This window comes from Erigeron canadensis, chromosome 1 (assembly GCF_010389155.1).
Source record: "Erigeron canadensis isolate Cc75 chromosome 1, C_canadensis_v1, whole genome shotgun sequence".
NCBI lineage: Eukaryota > Viridiplantae > Streptophyta > Magnoliopsida > Asterales > Asteraceae > Erigeron > Erigeron canadensis.
The window spans coordinates 36,869,363-36,887,363 of NC_057761.1; the positions used below are offsets into that span (position 1 = coordinate 36,869,363).

The window sequence follows — 18,001 nt, forward strand, 5'->3', positions numbered from 1 at the left end:
TTCTAAGTATTCTCACCGTTCTTATTTTAAGAGCGTTCTATACATATACTATATATATATATATATATATATTTAACGGTTGGAATAATTTTCTGGTATTATACAATATCATATATAGAAAATAAATATAAATGTATATATGAAAGCATCATCCAATCCAATGATTGATAGCAGGAAGAGGAGGAGAGTCAAAATATATACTCGTATAAACACTATATATATATATATTGATCCGGCGGGAGTGAAGGAAGTAAGAAGTAGATGAGTGTACGAAATAGATTTTCTCTCCTTCTACGTAACTACTGTTGTTCTTCTCCTTCTTTTACTTCTCATTAATTAGTATTTGTTTATCCAATCAAACAAAAACAAAAACATCATTAAATATCGTATCATAGGCCCGCCCCTTTTTTATTTTCAGTTTTCCATTTCCCTATGTTGTTGTTGTTGTTATTACAACTTCAACTTCTTTTTATTTATTTTTCTCTAACTACTTGTTTAATTATTAAGGTTACTTCAAAAATTCCTTGTTTTTCTTTGATCTTCATCTTTATCAACTTATTTTTTCTCATCTTTATATATTTTATATATCCTTTTTTGCAGCAAGAGAACAACAATAACAACAAAATTAGTAATCCGGTAAGTTTCACTAGTTTCTTTTTATTTTTACTTTTTTTTTTATATAACTTTTGTACTTATGTGTGTATATAAATATGCCTATATATATGTTGATTTTATGTGAGTAATCAGTGTATATATATATATATGAGTTTATGATTACTACTTCATGATCTGTATGTGCTTTTTGGTAATAATTTTACAAGATTTTACTGCTAACATTAATTACCGTCCGTGCTTGCAGTTAATTAGTGTAAACGGGCCTCTAATTTAATAAATTTTCAATTTAGGCCTCTAATTTAACATTAATTACCGTCTGTATGTAGGGCCCCTAATTTTATAAGATTTTAATAAATGTCATCTGTTTGATCTGATTCCGATTCTTCCATTTCGTGTCTTTGTAACCAAACAAATGATTATTCTTTGAGCCATATATGAACCAACATGGCCCGCGCAAAGTTTCCCACATGTTTGCGCGGATGGTACAAGGCTAGTGATGTTTAGTACGAGTATCATGCTGTTTTGAAGTCAATTCTGTAGTTGAAATTATGGTACTGCAACTAGAATTTGGTTCTGTTTTTAATGTTTTCAAAACTAGTCCATGTTTGGTCTTCCTAAGGAAATAATGTATCATTTTTCTATTTGGGGATGTCCTTTTAGAGCCTTTTTATTTGGAAAATTTGGAGAGATAATTTAGTGTTAAGTATCTATGTTGTTAGTTGTGTTTCTTGAGTTATAGGACATTTAGACATTAGATTAACCTAACATGTCTGAAAAGAGTACTTTTTTTGTTAAATTTAGCAAAACTTAATCGTACCATTAAATGATATCGTTTTCGCTAATAGATAGTATTAGGCTGGTGATAGGACCTTGGAAGTAGTACAATGGAGAAGCATTTAAAACATCCTGTTTCAGGTTAGTTCTTTGTGCTTTTAGCTTTCTGTTCATATATTGATGTAACAATTGAAATATATTTTCATTATTTGTCAAATAGGCAAACCCGATGCTCAATCGGTATCAACTATATTTCAAGAAGTAGAAAATGCTTGGGGGATTAGACGGAATGCATATCGAGCATCAAGTGACATTAGCTTGTTTTCAAGTTCATTGCCTGTCATCACACATGAGAAATGTGCATATATCTCCTCATCAAGACGTTTTATTTATTTAACAATTCATATATGGTTTAACATCCGGCACCTGCTTTTGTGCAGTGAATCTTGTTGACTCACACTATAATAAACAATCTCGAGAAGACGGGAGTGAAGATACAATTGGTGATATCACAACTAGTTTAACCGGAAGCATGCTTCCAGGGGATGAAGATGAGCTATTAGCTGGTATAACAGATGACTTTGACCTTGCTGACTTGCCTACTCAATTGGAGGATTTGGATGATGACCTTTTTGAAAGTGGAGGGGGAATGGAGATGGATTTTGATGCCCAAGATGGGATCCAATATGGTCTCTCAAACTTGAGCATGTCTGATGGTGTCCCTTTAATCGGTCTTGGTCGTCATGACCTCCCCAATAGTGGAACACCAGTTGTTGGAGAACACCCGTATGGAGAACATCCTTCAAGGACTTTATTCGTTAGGAATATAAATAGCAATGTTGAAGACTCTGAATTGAGATCTCTCTTTGAGGTATTTCATCCCTTTTGATGTTCTTTCAGTTTGTACTGCAATTACTTTTTCATGAGTACATGATTGTATGTGTCTATGTGATGTTTAAGTTGTTGTGTTAGTTATGGACTGCAGTTAACTTGAGGAAGTGGTGTTTGTGTAGGAATATGGAGAAATCAGAAATTTATATACCGCGTGTAAGCACAGGGGTTTTGTGATGATATCTTATTATGACATCCGGCATGCTCGGGCTGCAATGAAAGAACTTCAAAATAAACCTTTAAGACGAAGGAAACTAGATATTCATTTTTCAATCCCTAAGGTCTGTGGTAAAAATTTAATACAATTTCTTGCACTAGAAATTGCAATTTCAACCCCATTTATATAAAACAGGTCAATTTGGGTTGTCTTTGTTTGCTAACAGGTCAACCGGGTCAACCGTCTCTAAAGTGATTTATTAGTGTATGACTTTCTAAAGTAGTTAAATTATAAGTGATTTAATAGTGTATTTCTTTGTTTGCTAACAGGTCAAATGGGTTAACGGTCCATAGTGTATGACTTTCTAAAGTAGTTAAATTATTAGGGGTGATACTATTAAATCGATAATATGTGGTTTCTTAATCATGCTTAGTACATCAATCAGTACAAAGTTCAGAAAATGGATAAAAAGTGTTTGCGGGTTCTCTAACTTTTTCCAAACCACTTTGACCAGCAAAAAAAACTACCCGTTTTTTGACCCGCCTGTCTTGCCACCTCCATTTCACAGAAATAACATATGTTATGAATATGTTCCATGATACATCAGGATAATCCATCAGAAAAGGATATAAACCAAGGGACTCTTGTTGTTTTCAACTTGGATGCATCAATATCTAGTGAAGATCTTCGTCACATATTTGCAGCTTATGGGGAAGTCAAAGAGGTAATAATTAAGAGTGTGTTTTGTCCAAATATTTGCTAATTTAAATACATTTTGACCTTTTTGGGTATGAAAAACAGATCAGGGAAACACCACACAAGCGACACCATAAGTTTGTTGAGTTTTATGATGTTAGAGCGGCAGAGATGGCTCTCAACGCTCTGAATGGGAGTGAAATTGCTGGCAAACGAATAAAGCTTGAGCATAGCAGGCCTGGTGGTGCTCGTAGAAGGTATGTATCACCTGTTAATATCATTTAGTACTTCAATAGCCGATTTTTTGCCTTTTGGGTTAAGATGAAACTTATACTACAACTGTTTCTACATGCAGCCTGATGCAACAATTGAGTCAAGAGCTGGAACAGGATGATACTCGATCTTTCTGGCACCATGCTGGTTCACCAGTGGTCAACTCTCCTCCCGGTTAGTCTTTGCATAACTTATAAGCTTCCGTGAGGATGTTATCGTTGGTAGCAAAAAAGTGAGCAAGTTTGACAACGGGTCTAAACAAATAACTTTTGTTATGGGTAAAACCTGATCAGGGTGGTTGATTTGATCCAAAATCTTATTTTACTATCAATTAGTCTGTCAAATATGATTACAAGAGTTGCATTATCTTAATAAAAATCCAGCTTCTTTTTTCTCAGTAAAATGCTTTTAGGAGATTATATACAATATGAATTTCATTTTCTGCTAGCAATTTCTTTTAATCTATCCAAGTGGGTTGTTAGCGATGTAAAATAAACTGGTCGAAGAACTTATGAGTAAATGGGAGTCGAAATTGTGGGCTCTATTAGTCTTGTTCATTTTGTGGTTTCTAATTAGGTTTCTTGTTAACTAGAAGTCCATGCTATAGGTCTAGCAGGTAGCTGGAATCATCTAAATAGTCCAGGGGAACGCAGTTCACAACAAGGGTTCAGCTGGTCATCTGGGTTTGGAACACTGAGCCCTGTTAACAGCACCCCATTACATGGCCTGGCTTCTATACTTCCACCCCACTTGTCGAGCCCTGTGAAGATTGCACCAATTGGTAAAGATCAAGGCATGAGAAACAGCTTTATCAAGTCGATACAGGGCTTTGACAATCAACAAGCTCATTCGTTCTCTGAAAATGAGCGATCTTTTATCAATTCCAATCATGACCCATCTAGTATCGGTAGACTATCTGGTCCAGAGTTTCTCTGGGGAAGTCCAACTAGTTCTTCTTCATGGCGGGCTTCTTCTGTGGGCCCGTTTCCACCCACCGAACAGAGACAAGTTTATTCAAGTCCTAGCCAGCATGGTGCGTTTATAGGATCACATCATCATGTTGGCTCTGCTCCATCTGGTATACCTTTTGACAGCCATTTCACATCCTATCCTGAATCTTCAGAGAGAGCGTTTATGAGCCCAATCATCTTTAGTGGAAGTGGTTCTCCTATTTCCCGAATGCCATCTTTTCCTAGTAAAGGACCGATGTTTCTTGGTAATGGTTCTTATCAAGGAAGGGGAGCATCAAATGATGCTTTAATTGAACGTAATCGAAGTCGACGAGTTGATTATTCTGTGAACCAGATAGGAAACAAGCAGTATCAACTTGATTTGGATAAAATATTGAGTGGGGAGGATTCTAGAACAACTTTGATGATAAAAAATATCCCCAACAAGTAAGAAAATTTACAATGTTTTTTGCTTTGCAATCATTTGAAAGTAGTTTGTTGGTTTCTCATTTGTTTTCTCTTTTTAATATCAGGTATACTTCCAAAATGTTGCTTGCAGCCATCGATGAAAGTCACAAGGGTACCTATGACTTTGTATATCTGCCGATAGATTTTAAGGTAATTTTTACGTTTGGTAGATAAGTAGATAGCATCACGAGCCACCTTCATTGAGAAACCATTTCTGACTAGATTTAGCGTTCATGATCACAGAATAAATGTAATGTTGGTTATGCGTTCATCAACATGGTGTCTCCTTCACACATTGTCTCCTTTTATGAGGTTCCACTTTTCTATTCTTCACATGTGACTTTTGTTTTTTGTTCGTTTGATACTTTCCTTTTTTATGTACTTTGACATATATTGGATGTTTCTGACATTTACCTTTTTTCAGGCATTCAATGGAAAAAAGTGGGAGAAATTTAATAGTGAAAAGGTTGCTTCCTTGGCATATGGAAGGATCCAAGGAAAGGTGGCTCTTGTTACACATTTCCAGAATTCGAGTCTAATGAACGAGGACAAATGGTGTAGACCAATTCTCTTCCAGTCTGAGGCTCAAGGGGATGATGATCTGGTACTGATATTTAAATATCATTGCCTTTTTTGGGTAGATTGGGTTACACTTTATCAAACAGGTCAAATAGGTAAAATAAAAAAATAGCTGAAAAAGAATTGTGTCAATAGCATAAGACCTCTTTAATCATTTTATATTAAAAAAAAATAGGTATTCAATGAAATAATACAATGTTTTTATTTATCTATGAAAAAAATTTAGCTCGTTTTGGACAAAAAGTGTTCCAGGTCAAGCCAACAAGTTATATGCTTTACCCAGTTTGACCATTACCCAACCCACCCATTTTGCAACCTCTAGCTATATGCTATGTATTATATTAGAAATAACTAAGCGCATTTTTCTTTTGCAATGCAAGAACCAAGTGCTTTTTTATGTCGCAAAATGGTGATCATATATTATAACCCTGAATAGGAGAATTTCAGCCAATAGATACTGCTTTCCCTTTGTATGTTTTTATTGTTATGCTCAACTTTACTTCAGTTATATCGAGGACCAGAAATTGCAATGTTTGACTCTTGACATATATTATTTGATAGAAGTGTTTGACTATTGACCAGATGTCTTTAATGCTCTCCCTCCCACAAATCTTTTGTAATTATCATCTGCTAACCTCATCTCTTATTGGATGCTGAATCTTTCAGGAATCCATTCCCTACCATAACATGAACATATGTATTCGTCAACCAGATGGATCTTACTCTGTGGATTCACTAGATAGTTCAACCAGCAGTCTGGAAGAAAACCAGACTTGAGTTTATTATAACGGGATTGCATTTTTCCGCATCATTTTGGTGGAAAATAACGCTAATGAGACATTGGTTTGTTGTATCGAGAGCAACAAGTTGTTTTATAGAAATTTGAGAAAACGGTAACTGAGGTATTGTGAGAATTTGCAGTCTTGTATAAGGTAAATTGTCAAATAATTGTTTATATATGTACATATGTGAGTTAGGAATATAGTGCCTAAGGGCTGTTTTCAAGTGTATAGAACGGAGACAACAGATCCCGGATGGTAACTACTATTGTATAAAGTGAAATTTCCAAATAATGATCTCATTGATCTTATATGTATATATTGACACATTGATCTAACAAGTAGTTTGTATTACATGGGTAGAATTGTTTTGATGTAGATTATTCTGCAAGAAAGGGACCTGCCCATTGGAACCAAGTGCCGTCTTAGATGCGGCTGGTTTCTAGGGTAACTTCCTCTTTCCAGATCTTAATGTTCAGGCCACTATAAAACTGGAGCATCCGTGTAATCAGTTTTGAACTGTCCTTGTTTGTTTCGAAATTAAGTTACATACCTTTCTGTCAGATCAGACCAGTTGGCGACTTTATTTGTTTAATTTCTTGTTAGATCTTCCAAATGACAATTCTATAGAAATTGTCATTGTCTTGGTTACCATTACCGTCTTTAAAATAAAAGGTTAAAAATGGATTGCAGCGTTCCAGTTTTTGTACATTACAAGATAAGCCTAGTAGCCTACTCCATTAATTATCATTACTGTTCTATCAATGTTCTTCAATCTTCATCAACCTTCTCATAAAATGCTTTTTCTTATCATTTTATTTGCTCACAAAAACTTATGCCATTAACATGGATGGTACATGAGTAAGGCAATGGCTCGCTCCATTTCCACAATACTCAGTGGTGTTATTCATATGACAATGTAAAACAGTACTAAAAAGTTGTCTTTAACCATCTTTGTGGATACTTTTCCATGTGTATTATTCGTCACATTGATTCAGTTGCTCAACAAATAAGGACCATACAGGGAACTCCCTCCCCCCAAATGGCTGAGTTTGAAATCTTATTAGGTATTTTGACTAACATAGCAATCAACAAGTTGAAAACATACGAGGAATGGAAATAGAAGAGCTGAAGCTTCATCACACTAGACCTAAGTGAATGACCGTTACACAACTCCACGAGCTAAAGCTCTTAATTTATTTTCTGTAACTAAACACGGTAATGGTTGTTCACGACAATTATAATATCTCAAATATCATTCTCCTTCAAATGGCGTTAGTAAGGAATGTCAAATGTTAAATAGAACATTTGTACTTGTCTTTCTTTGTTATTAGGAACCCAAGCCTGTTACGTGAAGATGCATTAACTGAATTGCAATTGCATCAAAGGCACACACAGAAAATCTGAAGTTATGGGCGAAAAAATCAGCCATCGCCATAGTTTAAATACTTGGTTTAATTGTTAAATACTCCAAATCACAGACCATCATATTTGTAGTGCATCTGCAATAGATCCGGCAAGACTCAAGACTTCAAAAGGGGCTTTGTTTTCAATGCTTTTGACCGTAGGGGGGCAGGAATCAGTGACCCAAAAGAAGGCAAATGCCTTATTCGAGTTTTCTGCACACATTATCAATGGATGTGAGAATGCATATTTATGCAATCAATTCCACCAAAAACTGCAATATCGGGTCCAGTAACACATCAAAACTGATTCGAGTCAAACCGGGTGATTTTGTACATATAGTGTTAGGTTGACCTGAAATGTTTTCTTGAAATTTATTTATTTTTAATAAATCCTTAGTCTGCGAAAAGTTTTGATCATAATAATAATCTACTTTTTGTAATCAAATGATTTTGGAACAGGTTATGCTGCATTTTGGACTACATGTTCATTCCATTAAATTTGGGTATTTTGGTCCAGGAAATCATTGCAATTAACATGTGACGAAACATAAATTTTGCAAACTTCAAAAGAGACAAAATGAGAGAGAAGTAGGGATAGGGAGGGAGATCCTTACCACCATTTTTGTGAATAAATTTCTGCCAGGAGTTTTTAGGGAACACTGCATGAGTAACATACGCACTAACTTTGGTTGCACCATGAGCTGCCAAAACTTTCTACAACAAAATACTTTATTATATCCATAGCAGGAAAAAAAACCCTTCAGAGATAACGTAATAAATTATTCCGTACATTAGCTAGCTTTAGATCAACATTTCATCACCAGTCCACGGTAAATTCTAAAAATGAGTTTTTAATCTATGTAAAAACTGAACGCGCGACTAATAATGCATGATTGCTAATGGAAAATGTTCCTATAGAAAGTGTGTTCTAGCAATATATCTACCAAACATGAATGTGACTGATACAATAAAATCTGTTGATAAAAAGAAACTTCCAGGTCCCCCAAACAGAAGACAAATAGTTAGCTACTTTTTAGTGTTATGTATATACATATGTCAAAGAGATCAGATCCGACTTACACACACGCACATGCACACAGACATGGAAGTTGGAAAAGTACCTGGCATTCAATTAAAGTGCCTCCAGATTGCACCAGATCATCAACAATTACAACATGACAACCTTCAGGATTACCTTCTTTCAGCCGTACTATTCTTTTATCACCCTCGCGAACCTTAGCACAGACCACCTGTCATTGCCAATATCATTACCACAAAAGCATATTAGATTATGCATTTTCAATTTGCCATTGTACAAGTAAAGGTTCAGCTCACCATGGGATAATGGTCCAGCTGCTTGTGGAATCGTTTCCAAGCTCCATCATCAGGAAAGGCAATTACAATCTAATAGATCACAAGAAATATAACATTAATATGCGGAAACGGTAGTCTCAAATGAGCAGTTTCTATTATAACAATAGATATGCACATAGGTGACATCGAACTAAAACATAAACCAATGAGCTCAAGAGAACAAACTTTATCCCTTATCATTGAAAGGTGGCAATTTCAACCGATTAACTTATTAATGGGTTGACCTGGGTTGTTTTTATCTCAAACGGATCAAATTTGAAAAAGGTAAAATGAAAGGGGTCGAACGGGTTAAAAGTAGCATCAGAGTCTACTTATAAAACTTCTTAAATTGTTTTTATTCACAGATTTGAACTATTATTGTAATAATACCGTTTTCATCCATAAAACTAAAGCATAATAAAATGGACAATAAGGCATTTGCGGGTCAACGGCAACCCACCAAGCCCATTCAACCAAAACTATAAAAAAAAAAAAAACCATTTCAACCCAAACCCATTTTTTGAATATTTCCAACCACCTTTACTAAACAATTCTCTAAAGGGGTAACACATCCAATAACATCGCATATAATTATATATTAGAGGACTTACATTATCAGCATCAGGAAGCTGGTGAAGACGTTGCTTCAGGAGAGGAATCCCGGTTTCAAAAAAAGGCAAAACATTGTCGCTAAAGTAGAATCTTTCCTGTGAGAAAAGAAATTGCAGCATAAAGTGATTTAGTGAAGCTTTAAGATTATTTGCTTAAATATTCAAAATTATGAGCTGCAAAGAAGATGTAAAGTATATTAATCAATAGATACAATGATATGAATGTTCAAAGATGAAAACTTTCATGTTTTCAGCTTCGTGAAAGCGAAATTCCTAATGTGATATACAAAACTTCAAGCAATATCTATAAATAATCTGACCTGCAAAGCATGTATGTCATATATGACTATGCTAGTGGGACCACCTCTCGATATCGGAATGTTTGATAATATCCTCGCCATGGTGAAAGCAGTAGCAACGTCGCCTTCTTCTTCCATCCTTTCAAAGGATCCAGTTGGAAAGAAAGGTAATACCAACGTGAAAGAAGCCACAAAGAGCCTTGGAAGTGCAAAGATAACCGATAACTGCTCAAATATTACAGCCGGGGAGCTGAAAGATGCGAGAAAAGACACATGTTGGCCTCTGATATCTTGTGCATTGTTTATGAATAAGTTAGGAAATCCGTCATCAAAACTCCTGAAAACGCGATACCACATGTCAAATACATGTACATCAATCACTCTATATAAAGTGCACACCGAGATGCCAACTAATTCTCGTACCACAGACACAGACTAATACCAGCTAAGATGTTATACCCTATGCAGCTATATATATATATATATATATATAGGGTGGGTTATTTTAAGATCACCTCTAATTTTAGGACCAATTAGGACATGTGTTTTTTGTAACTTACACACCACCATCATCATCTACTACGGTCTATGATATACAAGATTTTTTTGTAAAAACACTAAGACTTTCCGGCGACGGGCCCACCGGAAAATCATGGTGGTGGTCGGAGATGATTATGGTGGTGTAAGTTACAAAAAACACATGTTCTAAAATTGGTCCTAAAATAACTTGCACCTATATATATATATATATATGAAGAAGGGAATAGGAGGCTGTTAGACACCTAAGTTGGGTGAAAAAACCTCACATGGTTTTTTTAAACCATAAAAATCATGAGGCAATCATTTATTCAAAATATTAAAATATTAAAAGTGGGGTGGTTAACAGCACATACTCAATTTTCCCAATATACCATATATATAGGGAATATATATATATATATAGCTAAAGTGCATTACTTTAAAATTGTAGATACAATTTTTTTAACTACAATTTTATACTATTAAGCAGGCACTAAATAAAAATTACTGTTTCAATCCCTAAATCAAAAATTGACACAGTAACTGAGTTAAAATAGAATATCATATTTCCTTATAGCAGTTTAATTTCTTTTTGTTTTAGATAAATATAAAAGCTAGAATTACAATTAAGTACAGTAAGTTATATAAGAAAATAGTAACAATAGCAAAAAAATAAATAAAAAAAGACCTCCAGTTAATGGATTGAAGGTGAATGTGGGGAGATTGAGAAGCAATTTTGCGAGCAAGTTGTTCCGATTCAACACAGTAGAATAATAGCACCCTTTTCTTTTCTGGTTTTTCCATTTTTTATATATTTTTAATAATTATTATTCACTCTATTCTTTTTCTTCTTCTTTTCAAAAAAATGTGGGCTGCTGCTGTTCTGAAAACACAGAGTGAGAAAGAATAAAAGTGTTGGCGCGCGTGTGCGTATGAGTAAAAAGAATCTAGTTGCAAGCAAACTACACGCAACTTTTTTAAATAAAATATTTTTATTTTTATAACAAAAAAAAAAAAGTTCTATTAAATTCGATGCTATTTTTTAATTTTATTTTGATTTGACTTTTGTGAATTGCAAAAAAGGTATGATTCCAACCAAAAATATGATAGGCTAATTCTAATTTGAAATTTATTATTGTGTTTCGAACTAATTTCTTATAAATATTTAAAGGAAAATAATTAATCAATGTATCTTATGTATCTAAAAATTAAGTTAAAACTTTAAGTTTTTAACGCATGGATTACATTAATTCTCTTTCCTAATATTATCTTTAGATTATTCTTCATGTCATCATCAAATGATTAAGTTGATTTATCATTATTCATATTTAAAATGTTGCTTTGTATACCCAAAAATCCCTTATATGTGAAACTTTGAATATTTTATGTGCAATTCCTTGTATTGATATGACCAAATTTAAAAAATCCTAATGTCTTTTCAAATTATTTTGAAGTTAAACTTTTTTTTTTTCTTGAGTTTAATTTTGTTCATCAAATAGCTTTCCAAAACACTTTATTTATCTACTAGTCATAGGTGATAGAGGCAATGTGATATTGGTATAGTTATTAATATAAAACTAATTAATTTTAAAAGTGGTAGTAATATAGTAATTTAAGAGTTAATGGTAAATATTGTAAATTAATTTCATTAATGGAATTATAAGTATTTCACGTACATTTTATAAATATTTCAAGTGAATATGTTTAAAATAGTAAAGAATATTTCATGTGAAATTAGTGATTTATAACATTTATCCTTAATTCTTATAATTGCTACACTACTTATTTTGTATCAGTAACATACATTTTTTGTCATCTCACCATCACCATTACTGTCGCTGCTACCACCACCACCAACTATTTATTGTCGTATGTAAATATTTCTCTTCTATACATAAATTGACTTAATAATGTACCAAGATGTTGAACCACTTAATCTTAAATGCTCGTTAATTAGTGGTTGATATTTCAACTTTCGAGAGTGACTCTGAATAAGTATGTATGTCACGTTTGGCTAAAAACAAAGTGAGTGGATTTATTGTTTAAAACTTACTTCAAAAAGCTATTCAAAAAGCTAACATTGATTGATTTTATGATATAAAATAGTGTCATGAATAGTAATTAAAAAGTTTATAATATATAAATTAAATTATATGAGTTCACCCATCAACTCGTTTTCAATAAAGAAAGTCAAGACCACAAGTCTCTCATGAATAACAAATAGATAACCAAAACTCCGAATAGATTGGTCGAATTGGTGTACTCTTAACTTCTAATATAGTGTTTATTTTCTCTCTTCTCGAATGTACTACTAGCTTCTCGCTAGTTAGTATTATATATAATAAAATCTCCTTTGATGTTATATAAAAGAAAAAAACTACTCGTATTTGATTTCGTTTGATCTAAAGTGGTATTTTAGAGTGATCGACACAAATCGTCCTTGTGGTTTACTCAAACAGTCAGGTTTCGTCCTTTAACTTTCAAAACCTCATTAATCATCCTTTATAGAAGGATAAGGTTCACATTCCATCCTTTCCATTAAGCGACGTTATCCCATCTCCGTTAGTGCCCTCACGTGTAAACCACGTGAGGGTAGTTTTGTATTTAGCCACCCCTTTGACTCCTTTTGACTCCCTTTTCTCTCTCTTTTCTTTAATAATACCAGATGTATATATATATATATATCCCCAATCCTCACAAACCCTAAATTAAAAAATAAAATAAAATACAATCCCTATACACACACCAACAACCACACACTTCCTTCTTCCATGTAAAACCTTGATTTTCTGAAACAAATATGACAGGATGTCCATTGTATACCATTCGTGTGCCTGGTGAAGATTGGGACCTCGACAATATCTATCATGAGTATATGTTTGTTTGTTTTTGCTCTTTATTTATTCAAGTTTCAGTATTTAACCATTTTAGTTTGTTGTAAAAATGCATACAGTTATGCTGGGTTGTTTTCGATGAAGGTTCATCATGGAGGTTTTTTCACACCATGGCCAGGAATGACATATGAAAAGGGTAAGATTAACTATGCTGATTGCATTAATATTGATCAATTTTCAGTTCATGAAATGGACTCCATTATGGAGGATTTAGGTTATGTGGAAGGGCAAAGGATATTCTATTACTTTTTGAAACCAGGATGTTCATTAGACGATGGTTTGCAACCCCTAGCTAGTGATCAAGATGTAATTAATTTGGGTAATTATGTTGAACAAACTAATTTTTTAATGTTTACATTGAACATGGCATGTCAAATTTAGATCAGTATTTTATGCCTAGACCATCAAAAGTTGTGATTGAAGAGATCCCTGATGATATACCCACTTCATCTAGGCCTAGACCATCAAAACCCATGAAAAATAAAGGAACTTATAGAAGATTGTTGCTTGATTAGAATGAGAAAGAACCTGTTTTAACCCCTAGTAGTCAAGAGAACATACAAACTGACAATGTGAATGAGGAAGTGAATGTGAATCAAATTGCTAAGGGTAAAGCACCATTAGAAGAAGCACAAGTGGGTAGTTAAAAAGTGATAATAGTGAAGGAGAAGAGAGTCAAGATAGTGAAAAAAAAGAAGCAGAAAAAAGTAAAAATAGTTAAGGAGAAAACAGTCAGGATAGTGACTACTTTGTAGATAAAGATAATGAAATTGAGGATGTTGAAGTGGACATGAGAGACTTTCACCTGCATGTAGATCCCAATGTAGAGTTCATGGGTAGCAATGTACCTCCTGTTATAGATGAAGTTGTTGGTGATGATGAAGAGGTTGAGGTATTGAACAATGAAGACTTTGAAAGTGCTTCTGATTCAGAAGATAACACTAATAGAATTAGGAAGAGACTGTTGAGAAAGTTGACAAAGAAGCAACCAGTTCAGAGTGAGAAGATTGATAAAACTTTTTCCAAAGTTGGTCAAACATTTGGGAACTCTGATGAAGTAAAAGAATTGGTGAAAAGCCTTGCAATTGAGACTAGGAGGGAGTTGAAGATTGTCAAAAATGACAAAATCAGGGTGACAGTATTATGTGAAGGCAAACTTCCTATTTTTGATGAAAATGATAGAGTTGTAGGGCATTTTAATGTAGAACATGCAACTGAGACAATAAACAATGGTGATGGGCCAAGTAAGTCAACTGGTCCAAAAAAGAAAACCACAAAGCAGAAGACAAGTGAAGGTCCAACTAAGTCCAGTGGGCCAAGTCAGTCAACTGGTCCAACAAAGAAAGCCACAAAACAGAAGACAAGTGAAGGTCCAAGTAAGTCCAGTGGGCCAAGTAAGTCAAGTGGGCCAAAAAATACAACTGATGGTCCACCTCAGTCCACTAGGTCAAAAAGAAAACAAGATGAAATGCATAGTGAGCATAGTGAGGTGGTAGGTGAGAACTCCCAAGTCAATAAAGGTGGTAGAGGACATAAGACAAACCCATTGAATTTCAATGTCCTTGGAGATTACATGTGTCCAAAATAAAGGGTTCTGCAACATGGATAGTTAAAACCTTTAAGGAAGAGCATAAATGTCTCCAATCCAGAATTAACAAGCATTGCACACATACATATCTTGGAAAAACAATAGTACAACAGATTGAAGGTAAATTTACTACATTTTGTACTAATTTATTACATTTTGTACTAATATATTACATGTTTTACTAATTTATAATTGATTAATTAACCATCTGCATATTATTTGGTTTTATAGGAAATCCAGAAATCCCTAGTTCAGCTCTACAGGATGAATTACAGAGAAGCTACAGTTAGGAGTGTCTCAACAGAAAGCACAAAGAGCAAAAAAATGTGCAAAAGGGCCACTTAGGGGAAATTATACCAAACAATACAACATGCTTAGAGATTACATACTAGAATTGCAGACTTCAAACCTTGGAACTACAGTTAAGTTACAAGTTGAACCACCAATTAATCACAATGAGCCAACCAGGGTGTTTAGAAGAATTTATGTATGCCTAGGTGCATTGAAAAGGGGATTCAAAAGTGCTGGTAAAGAGTTGATTGGGCTTGATGGGGCTTTTATGTCTGGTCCATTCCCAGGACAAGTGTTGACTGCAGTTAGTGTTGATTCCAACAATGGAATATATCCTATTGCTTATGCAATTGTGGAAGCTGAAACTCTGGACTCTTGGACTTGGTTCCTGGCTAACTTGGGTGATGATTTAGAACTTGATAGCAGGTCTAATTATACTTTTATAAGTGACAGGCAGAAGGTACACAATCAATTTACTCAATGAATTATTCCTAGCTAATTATATTTACTTTTATAATTAACTTTATAATTTACTCGTGTAGGGAATTATTCCTGCTCTTGCAAAAATGTTTCCTTCAGCTAAACATAGGTACTGCCTCAAACATATTCATGAGAATATGAAACAACAATGGAGAGGCCAAGCTTTCAAGAACCATCTATGGAGGTATGCTACAGCTACAACTGTTCAGGAGTTCCAGAGGTATATGGAAGAGTTCAAAAGGTATAGTGAGCCTGCATACAACTGGCTAGTCAAGATTCCACCTCAACATTGGGCCAGATCACATTTTCAGGTACAACATTCATGGTCTAATTGTCCTTTAATTTAGTAAGTTAATTATTAAGCTAAGGTCAATAATATTTGATCAAACAGGAAGGGCCAAGTCTGATGTCTTGCTTAACAATATGTGTGAGGTCTTGAATAGCAAAACAATTAAGGGTAGGGATAAGCCTATAATTTATTGCCTGGAATACATTAGGGAATACTTGATGATTAGGATAGGGAATGTGCAAAAGATGATTGATAAATGTAAGGAACCACTTACACCAATTGCACATAAACTGTTGGAAGTTGTGAAACAAGAGGCCAATCCATACAAGGCTATATTTAATGGAGAAGTGTATCAAGTTAGTGGGCCTTGGGGGGATCAAACAGTGGTAAATGTTGAGAAAGGGACATGCACTTGTAGGAGATGGGAAATAACTGGACTGCCATGTAAACATGCAGTTTGTGTGAATTGGAATATGGCACTAAATAAAAGACCAGTTGGTGCAATTGAGACATGGGTTGATCCTATTTATAGGCTTGACACTTGGAAATTGATGTACAAGTTTAAGATCAATCCCACCAATGGTGTCAACATGTGGAACAAATCCCAGATTCCAACAATGATCATCCCACCCAAGTATCAAACACCTGTGGGGAGGCCCAGAAAGAAAAGAAGAAAGACTGAAGAAGAGCTTCAAATGGTCAAAAATGGAAACTTGTCTAGGAAACACAAGTCAGTTGTTTGTACGACTTGTGGAAAATCTGGTCATAACAAGAGGTCATGCAAAGATGGGCAAGCTTCTGGCAGTCAAAATGTTCCAACCCAATCAAGTCAGGCTACTTCAAATGTTCCAAGTCAAGGTGCCAGAAAAAATGTAGGAGCTCAAGGGAGTCAAAATGTCCCAAGTCAAAAGGTAGGAGCTCAAGTCAGTCAAAATGTGAGTCAAAAAGTGGTACATTTGTTGGTGGTTCAAGCAAATCCAAAGTTGTTACCAGTCCAGGTGGTACAATTAGGTGGGTTAAAACCAAGGGTGGACTCAAGTCAGTTTAAATTTAGATTAATTTAATGTCTTTTGGTCATGTAATTCAACTTGTCTTTTGGTATATTATGTCATGTAATGCAACTTATCTATTTGGCTACTTTAAGACTTTTAGTGTCCTGTGTAATGCAACTTATGTCTTTTTCTTGTAATGTAATGCAACTATTTTAAGGTTTAATATGTCTTTGTGTTGGATGATAATGCATTTTCAATATTTGTCAATTATGCAATACAATATTTTAAGGTTTAATATGTCTTTGTGTTGGATGAAATTTCGATATCTGCATTACAATATTTGTCAATTCTGCATTTTCATTCATACTTGTAATACTAGCATTTTCTGCATTTTCTCTTGTAATAATTTTGTAATGTATCTAAAATACTAGCATTTTAATTCATACTTCAAGCTTCATTCTGCATTACAATACTTTTGTCAATTCTGCATAACAAAATACTAGCATTTTCATTCATACTTGAAAGTTCATTCTGCATTACAATGTTTTTGTCAATTATGCATAACAAAATTACCAAAAACATACCACTTCCTACATCTAAGATCCCAGTTCACACCAATAACAATGATACAAGAAACAAAATTACAATCGCAGCTAGCAGCAACATTATCTTCAATCTTTTCACTTGATCATTTCTTTGTTTTAATTGTCTTTCAACTCGATTTTTGGACCTAAGCAAACCAGGTATAATTTCTGTAGCACGTTGACACATTTTTGGATCATGCCATCCAATGAATCTACATTTGGAACCCTGGTAAACCAACAATGCCCAATTTAGGTGAAATTGTTTAACCAAATTGCAATGAATTTTTGAGTACAAACCTCTTTGGGACAAGCAAAAAACCTCCTTCCTGGGTTTCTGTCAGTCCATGATGTTCGTAGTATTGCTTGCTTACCGCACCAACAAAACACCATTCTTGATTTTATGATTGATCGTCAACTGATACACAAAGAAATAAAGAATATTATGGTTTTTAATTTAGGGTTTTAATTTGGGGATGATATATATACATATATATATATACACATCTGGTATTA

The 18,001-nt window shown here is 34.2% G+C and overlaps 3 protein-coding genes across 8 annotated transcripts; 2 read left to right on the plus strand and 1 right to left on the minus strand.

Moving 5' to 3' along the window:
* The first annotated feature begins 276 nt into the window (after positions 1 to 276).
* LOC122609211 (protein MEI2-like 2) lies at positions 277 to 6,520 on the plus strand. 5 transcript variants are annotated; one of them, XM_043782280.1, is made up of 14 exons: positions 277 to 295; positions 601 to 636; positions 1,461 to 1,530; positions 1,610 to 1,747; positions 1,830 to 2,260; positions 2,403 to 2,561; positions 3,045 to 3,161; positions 3,239 to 3,390; positions 3,489 to 3,580; positions 3,999 to 4,803; positions 4,890 to 4,974; positions 5,068 to 5,136; positions 5,249 to 5,428; positions 6,070 to 6,520. In XM_043782280.1, the coding sequence occupies exons 3-14, from the start codon at positions 1,500 to 1,502 to the stop codon at positions 6,178 to 6,180; spliced, it is 2,370 nt and encodes a 789-aa protein (XP_043638215.1). In that variant the 5' UTR covers positions 277 to 295; positions 601 to 636; positions 1,461 to 1,499; the 3' UTR covers positions 6,181 to 6,520. The 5 variants fall into 5 exon arrangements, with proteins under 5 accessions (XP_043638215.1, XP_043638206.1, XP_043638221.1 ...); XM_043782271.1 differs by lacking the exon at positions 277 to 295 and adding an exon at positions 410 to 507; XM_043782286.1 differs by lacking the exon at positions 277 to 295 and adding an exon at positions 410 to 507 and having other exon boundaries at positions 4,002 to 4,803.
* A 709-nt stretch (positions 6,521 to 7,229) lies between these two features.
* On the minus strand, positions 7,230 to 11,267 carry LOC122609328 (ribose-phosphate pyrophosphokinase 4). 2 transcript variants are annotated; one of them, XM_043782389.1, is made up of 7 exons: positions 11,059 to 11,267; positions 9,873 to 10,188; positions 9,553 to 9,648; positions 8,924 to 8,992; positions 8,710 to 8,838; positions 8,203 to 8,298; positions 7,230 to 7,801 (listed from the first exon to the last, which is right to left on the minus strand). In XM_043782389.1, the coding sequence occupies exons 1-7, from the start codon at positions 11,172 to 11,174 to the stop codon at positions 7,706 to 7,708; spliced, it is 918 nt and encodes a 305-aa protein (XP_043638324.1). In that variant the 5' UTR covers positions 11,175 to 11,267; the 3' UTR covers positions 7,230 to 7,705. The 2 variants fall into 2 exon arrangements, with proteins under 2 accessions (XP_043638324.1, XP_043638316.1); XM_043782381.1 differs by having other exon boundaries at positions 8,203 to 8,302; positions 11,059 to 11,263.
* Positions 11,268 to 15,222: 3,955 nt separating this feature from the next.
* LOC122591442 lies at positions 15,223 to 16,976 on the plus strand. Its single transcript, XM_043763713.1, has 3 exons — positions 15,223 to 15,603; positions 15,686 to 15,934; positions 15,987 to 16,976. The coding sequence occupies exons 1-3, from the start codon at positions 15,223 to 15,225 to the stop codon at positions 16,974 to 16,976; spliced, it is 1,620 nt and encodes a 539-aa protein (XP_043619648.1).
* Positions 16,977 to 18,001: the final 1,025 nt, after the last annotated feature.